The 7787-nt window shown below is 44.6% G+C and overlaps 1 protein-coding gene across 1 annotated transcript in view; it reads left to right on the forward strand.

Moving 5' to 3' along the window:
• The window catches only part of LOC106869542 (uncharacterized), a 30651-nt gene extending 24894 nt beyond the window's left edge, over positions 1-5757 (forward strand). The window contains exon 21 of the mRNA XM_089345722.1: positions 175-5757. Within this exon, the coding sequence (XP_089201848.1) occupies positions 175-395 (221 nt within the window). The 3' untranslated portion in view covers positions 396-5757. The remainder of the gene's footprint in view (positions 1-174) is intronic.
• Positions 5758-7787: the final 2030 nt, after the last annotated feature.

Consider the following 7787-nt stretch of genomic DNA (forward strand, 5'->3'; position numbering starts at 1 on the left):
AACCACTACCACCACAACCACTACCGCCACAACCACTACCGCCACAACCACTACCGCCACAGCTACTATCACCACAACCACTACCACCACAACCACTACCACCACAGCCACTACCACCACCTTAGCATCCATTCATTACAATATATTTCTTTGTCTCTCTTTCTCTATTAACAGATAACATCCACCATAGCGAACAGTACACCAAATCTCATTGCCGAGACTCTGTCTACATGGTGTGGCGCCAGGCACAGTTGGACACATACCATGGAGTGGACGGGGTGGCTGCATCATTGGGCGGAGTAGTTGTCGGTCTCGTCATTCTGTCAGCTGTCTTGCTCTGGGACCGTCTTCTAAATGCTGAGTCGTCAGGAGTCAACGGATTCGAGAGATTCTAACACATGTGACTGGACTTGGTCATCGCTGACCATAATACTCATGATCTGTTTCGGTCTTTATTGACCACACTTTTAATCCTTTTGGTCTTGACTGACCACGGCCCTATGCAAGCTTGATCTCCATCGATTGTACCCCTGTCCAGAAATGGCCTGGACTAATCATGTCCTTATCCCCTGTCCACACTTTGTCTGGACTGACGATATCCCTGTCCAGACTTGGTCTGGACTAACCACACCCTTGTCCACTATTGTTCTCAACTGACCATGTCCCAAACCAGACTTTGACCATACCTATGTCCAGACTTAGTCTGCACTGACTACATTACTGTCCAGATTGCATCTGAACTGACCACATTCCTCTTCACTACTGATCTCTACTGACCATGCCCCTATCCACACTTTGACCATGTCCCTGTCCAGACTTGGTCTGGACTGACTACACCCCTGTCCATTGTTTATCTCTGCTGGCCACACCCCTTTCTATACTTGATCTACTTTGACCATTCCCTTGTCCAGACTTAGTCTGGACTGACCATGCCCTTGTCCATTGGTCTTTATCAATCACACCCCTGCCCCGTTTTGGCCTTCACTGACTACACCTAACCCTCTTGGTCAACACTGACTATACCCCTGTCTAGTCTTGTTCTCTACTGCCCACACACCATTGATGCCCTCACCACTGTCAAGACTTGGTCTCCATTGACCACATCCCTATCAATCATAGTCAGGATTGACCACCAGTGTCCACTCCCTTCCGTTCTTGGTCTCAACTGGCCACACCCCTAATCAAACTAGGTTTTCAATTGACCACAACTTTGTCCAAACTTGGCCCCCCCACTGTCAACTCCTATCCCTCTTAATCTCTTGGCTCACCCCAGATCAAACCTGCTTTCCACTTGACCACCATACCCTTGTCAAGACTTGACCTCCACTGTCCACACCCTTCCCTTCTTGGTCTCAACTTGCCATACTCCTAATCAAACTTGGTCTTCAATTGACCACCTCCGTCCCTCTTAATTTTGGTTGGCCACACCCCTGGTTAAACATGGTTTCCAATTGACCACACTTTTGTCAAAAACTTGATATTTGGTGACCATCCCCATCCCTCTTAATCTTGGTCTCAACTGGCTACACCCCTGGTCAAACATGATTTCCAGTTGACCACACCCTTGTCAAAAACTTGATATTTGCTGACCATCCTCATCCCTCTTAATTTTGGTCTCAACTGGCCATACCCTTAGTCAAACTTGATTTCCAGTTGACTACACCCTTGTAAAATCTTGATCTTTGCTGGTCAAGCCCTGTTCATCTTTGTCTAAACTGACCACACCCCTAATAAACATTGGTTTTTCCTTAACCATTCCCTTGTCAAAACCTAGTGTTCACACAACACATCCTTGGTCTTGGCTGGCCACACCACTGGTCAAATTTGTTTTTTTTTCCCCTGACCATATCCTTGTCAAGACTTGGCCTTCACTGACAATCTGATATTTCATGAGCCACATTGCAGACCCTTCTTGGTCCCAGCTGACCATGGTCCCTTAATGAGCCCTTTCTCTTGATCTCATTTCAGCCAATGCTGACCCAAATTGACCGTATCTTGGGAACATTCCTACTAACTGTGCAACCATTGGAAAAAAAAAAAAAACATGCTTGTCCCCTTGGGGACGCTTTAGGTATGCTGTCACCTCATTTCGTCCCCTTGAGTTCCTGCATTTCTGCCACCACCGCCACAACCACCACCACCACCACAACCACCACAACCATCATCACCACCATCATCATCATCATCATAATCACCACTACCACCTCCACTGTCACCACCACAACCACCACCACCACCACAACCATCATCACCATCATCATCATCATCATCATCATCACCACTACCACCACCACAACCACCACCACCACCGTCATCATCACTACCATCCTCGTCATCACCACTATCATACCACCATCATCACCACCACCACTACAACCACCACAACCATCGTCATCATCACTATCACCACAACTGCTGCTGCTACCACTATCACCACTACCACAACTACTGTCACCATCACCACCACCACCATCATCATCATCATCATCACCACTACCACCACCACTGTCACCACCACCACCACCATCATCATCATCACCACTAGCACTTCCACTGTCACCACTACAACCACCACCACCACAACCATTGTCATCATCACCATCACCACAATCACCATCACCACAACTGCCGCTGCCACCACTATCACCACTACCACAACTACTGTCACCATCATCACCACTACCACACTACCATCATCATCACCACCACCATCATCATCCGTACCCTTTTCAGCCCTGCCTTAGCCATAGTCCCACTTTTTGATCCCAGCCTGTAGCCTACTAACTCCAACCAAACTCCTCACTCCCTAGACCAGGCTCCACTCCACCCCCACCCCCCAGCCTACCACCAACCCCCTCTCCCCCCACCACATGGCTGTTCAGTTGTTTTTATTGTTGTTGTTATTGCTTAACCACCATGTCAGGCCCAAGCTTAACAGAAATTCCAAATATGACCACCCCAACATTACTGTCACATAGGGCAAATTGTATCTGGACTACACTTACTAAAGGTTCGTGGGGGGGGGGGTTGGCTGCTATTTCTGCAAGGCTTAGCTACCACTTGTTTCATTTCTCCTCCCACCACCCACCCACCCACCCCGTATCCACCTGTGCATATCTCTCCTCCCACCAAACCCATTTATCTTTACCCCCCACCACCACTATCCACATTTACCTCCCCACCTCCCGTCCACCTACATTCCCCCCCACCGCCCCTTGTCCAACAATGCATTTGTCTTTCCAACCCTCCTCCGCCCACTCCTCCTGCCAACACATTTAACCCCCCCTTCCTACCCCCACATCCACTGATAACACCACCACAGCATTTGCCTCCCCTTCCTCCTGTCCATTCACCTCCACCCCTTCCTTCATCCCCACATTCGTCTGTCCCCCCCCTGCATGTCCACCCATGTCCACCACTAATCCATTCCTCTTTTCTACCCTCCCCCCTTCTCAGTGAACACATTCATCTACCCTCCCCCTGATGCCACTGGCACTAAACCCATTCACCTTCACCCCTTTCCTCCCCTCCACCCCTCATATCCACCCCCACCATGCCTGTGCCCATTCACCTTTCCTTCCCTCCTCCCCTTCTCCGCCCACACATTCATGTGCCCCCTCCCCCCCACGACTCTTGACCCCACTGACACCTTCATCTCTCCTCACCCCACAAATTCATTTTCCCTCCTTCATGTCTACCCATATGTCCACCTCTCCACCCACCCCTCTCATATCCACCAACACATTCATCTTGCCCTAGGCATTCTTCTCTCTCCTTCCCACCCACCCATCCACCAAGGCATTCATCTCTCCTTCCTCCATCACCCTCAGCACAATCATCTCTTCCCCTACCCCACACCCACCTCTCCTCTCACACCATTCCACCCCCACCCCATATCCACTGATGCATTTATCTCTCCTCCACAAAGACCCACCCAAACTACTCAGCACTCCACCACATTGTGCATCCCCCCTCTCCCATCCCATCCCAATCCTTCCTCCCCTGGACATTACCAGACTGGAATCCCCCCACCTTCATCCATGTATATTTTTATTATCCTGCAGTCATCATCTCTTAGCTGATCAAAAAGACCAGCATGCTACACACATGAAGATCGGTTTGGAACTAACATGTCGCCAGAAATTAAACCATCATCCTTACAGGTGTCTCATTAACTTACCTGGCGTGTCGTTATCTTACCTGTCGTGAAACATTATTTAAAGCAACCGTGAATCCACTTTAGTGCACTGCTCTGTCCCCTGAAAGACAAAGCTTCACATCTTCAATGTGTTGGTACTTTCTGTTCTCCTCTAGGGAACAGAAACGTCACCCCTCACAAAGGCCCTGACAACTTACCTGTCTGTCTTAAAATACAATTCAGTGCGATCGTGTAATCAGAAACAAGACTGTCAGGTGTGTCATCTAATTACCTGTCGTACATATCTTTGCAGCATCATGTAGTAAAAAAATAAATGACCACCTCTACAGATTTTTTCCTACATGTTTTGAACTAACATGCAAGTTAACAACATCATGTCACCAGAAATTAAACTATCACTTTTACAGGTGTTTCATTAACTTACCTGGTGTGTCGTTATCTTATCTGTCATAAAACATGATTTAATGCAACCAGAAACATTAATTTACCTGTCATAATGCAGGTTATCTTACCTGTCCAAAATAAAAGTTGTAAAAAAAAGTTGTACCTTGGCACCAGAAACACGACTATCGTTATATAGGTATGTGATTGATGTCATACAGGTATTTTGTTATCCTACCTCTCATCAGAAATGAAACCCACCACACAATTATGTCATTAATTTACCTGCCATGAAACATTATTTCATGCAACCATGAAACCAGAAACTATCAACAAACAGGTATGTCATTCACTTACCTGTGTAAAACGCAAGTTAATGGTATCGTACCACCAGGAGCAAGACTGTCACCATACAGGTATGTTGTTATCTTACCTGTCAAAAATAGATTTTAATACCTTGCCACCAGAAATGAGACTGTTGCTGTACAGGTGTGTCACTGACTTACCTGTCATCATGAAGTTGTATTGTTATCTTACCTGTCATAAAATTTAATTTAATGGCATTGTGTCACCAGATGTGAGACTGTTATCATACCTGTCATAAAATGTTATTAATGCAGCCATGTAACCAGAAACTATCAACCAACAGGTATGTCATTAACTTACCTGTATAAAACACAAGTTAATGATATTATGCTACCAGAAATGAGACTATACAGATGTCATTAACTTACCTGTCACCATACAGGTGCATTGTTATGTTACCTGTCATCAAACAAAAGTTAATATCGGTGGTACCAGAAACAAGACTGTCACCATACAGGTGTGTCATTATCTTACCTGCCATCATACTTACCTGTCGGAAAATAAAAGCTAATGGTATTGTATCACCAAAACTGAGAATGTCACAAAACAGGTGTGTTGTTATCTTACCTGTGCAAAATATAATTTAATGGTATTGTGTCTCCAGAAACAAGAACTCATTATTCAAGGTGTGTTAAATTACCTGTCAAAAATGCAAATTAATGATATTGGTAAAACTGAAATTCAACTACTAAAATTCCAGGTGTTTTATCAACTTACCTGTTATTAAGCATGAATAAATGTTATTTCACCAGAAACTAGACTATTACTAGTCCAGGTGTGATATTTATTTACCTGTGTACAACACAAATTTGTGGTATAGTTTAATCAGAAAATAAAGTATCACAATTTCAGGTGTGTTCTTTACCTTACCTGTCATAAAACACAAGTCATTGGTCTCATGTAACCAGAAAGTAATCTTTCACAAGTCCAGGTGTGTTATTAATTTACCTGTATAAAACCAGATACTGTTTATAATAATATACAGTATATAGTGTATATATATGTATATATATTAATTTGCCTGTATATAACTAGAAAGCAGACTGATACCACTCCAAATGTTATTCTACCTGACATAAAACATATATTAAAGGAATTATATCACCTGAAACCAGACTATTACAATTTCAGGTGTGTTAATTAATTTACCTGTATAAAACAAGTTATTGATATTGTGTCACCAGAGACTAGAATATTACCATTCCATGTGTTTTATTACCTTACCTGTCATGAAACACCTGGTATTTCATCTGACATAAAACACAAGTTACAAGAATCATATTATAAGCAACTAAACTACTGCAAACCCAGGTGTGTTATTAACTTACCTGTATGAAACAAGTCGTTGATATTGTGTCACCAGAAACTAGAATATTACCTGTCATAAAACACCTGGTTTTCACCTGACATTAAACATGTGTTAAAGGAATCGTATCCTTAGCAACTAAACTATTACCATCCTGGGTATGTTATTAACTTTCCAAGTCGTTAATATTGTGTGGCACTGGCACAAGGGTTCCAGTTGATCCAATCAACAGAATAGCCTGCTGAGTACTCCACAGACACGTATACCCTTTATGTACTTCTCAAGGAGATTCAGTGTGACAAGGCTGGCCCTTTTGAATTACAGGTACTACTCACTTTTTCCAGGTGAGTAGACTGGAGCAACATGAAATAAAGTGTTTTGTTCAAGGATATAATGCACCGGCAGGAATTGAACTCACAACTTAACGATTATGAGCCGAATGCCCTAACCACCCAGCCACATGCCTTCAATATTGTGTAACCAGAAACTAGACTACTATAATCCCAGGTGTGTTATTAACTTACCTGCTTGTTTGCTTGCTTCATGATCCTGCTTGAGAGGGCTGAGGTCATCCCAGGTGAGTGCTTCCAGAGATGTCAACATGTGTAGAGCTGACCAGGTCCACCAGGGCTCCTCATTGCCGGTGGTCCCATGCCAGCCCCGTCTGCATCCTCCAAGATGACATCAAGCTTCTGGAGCCCGTCCTTAATCACATCCAGCCACCTGGTTATAGGTTCTCTTCCAGCTCTCATCTGCCGTGTCAAATGAGAGTAAGGCCTTGGTAGGATGAACCGGTGGAAGATGGAAGACATGTCCAAACCAGTGCATGTGATGGATAGCCATGAGGTGGGAGGTTGTGGGTCAACACATGTGCACATGCAGTTCTTTGTTGGAAACATGATGGTGACATCTGATGTTCTCGATGGTTCCTAGGGCTTTGCTACTGAATCCACTTTGGTGCACGGCTCTATCTCCTGAAAACTTCACATCTTCAATGTGTCGGTACTCTCTGTTCTCCTCTATGGAGCAAAAACGTGGCCCCCTTACAGGTGTCTCATTAACTTACCTGGCGTGTCGTTATCTTACCTGTCGTGAAACATTATTTAATGCAACCATGAATCCACTTTACTGCACTGCTCTGTCCCCTGAAAGACAAAGCTTCACATCTTCAATGTGTTGGTACTTTCTGATCTCCTCTATGCAGCAAAAACGTGGCCCCCTTCGCAAAGGCACTGGCAACTTACCTGTCTGTCTTAAAATACAATTCAGTGTGATATTATTATCAGAAACATGACTGTCAGGTGTGTCATTTACTTACCTATTGTATGCATCTTTTCAGTATCATGTTGTTGGCACTCCGTCGCTTACGACGTCGAGGGTTCCAGTTGATCCGATCAACGGAACAGCCTGCTCGTGAAATTAACGTGCAAGTGGCTGAGCACTCCACAGACACGTGTACCGTTAACGTAGTTCTCAGGGATATTCAGCGTGACACAGTGTGACAAGGCTGACCCCTTTGAATTACAGGCACAACAGAAACAGGAAGAAAGAGTGAGAGAAAGTTGTGGTGGAAGA

The sequence above is a fragment of the Octopus bimaculoides genome, chromosome 29 (genome assembly GCF_046866305.1).
Source record: "Octopus bimaculoides isolate indiv1 chromosome 29, ASM4686630v1, whole genome shotgun sequence".
Classification (NCBI taxonomy): Eukaryota; Metazoa; Mollusca; class Cephalopoda; order Octopoda; family Octopodidae; genus Octopus; species Octopus bimaculoides.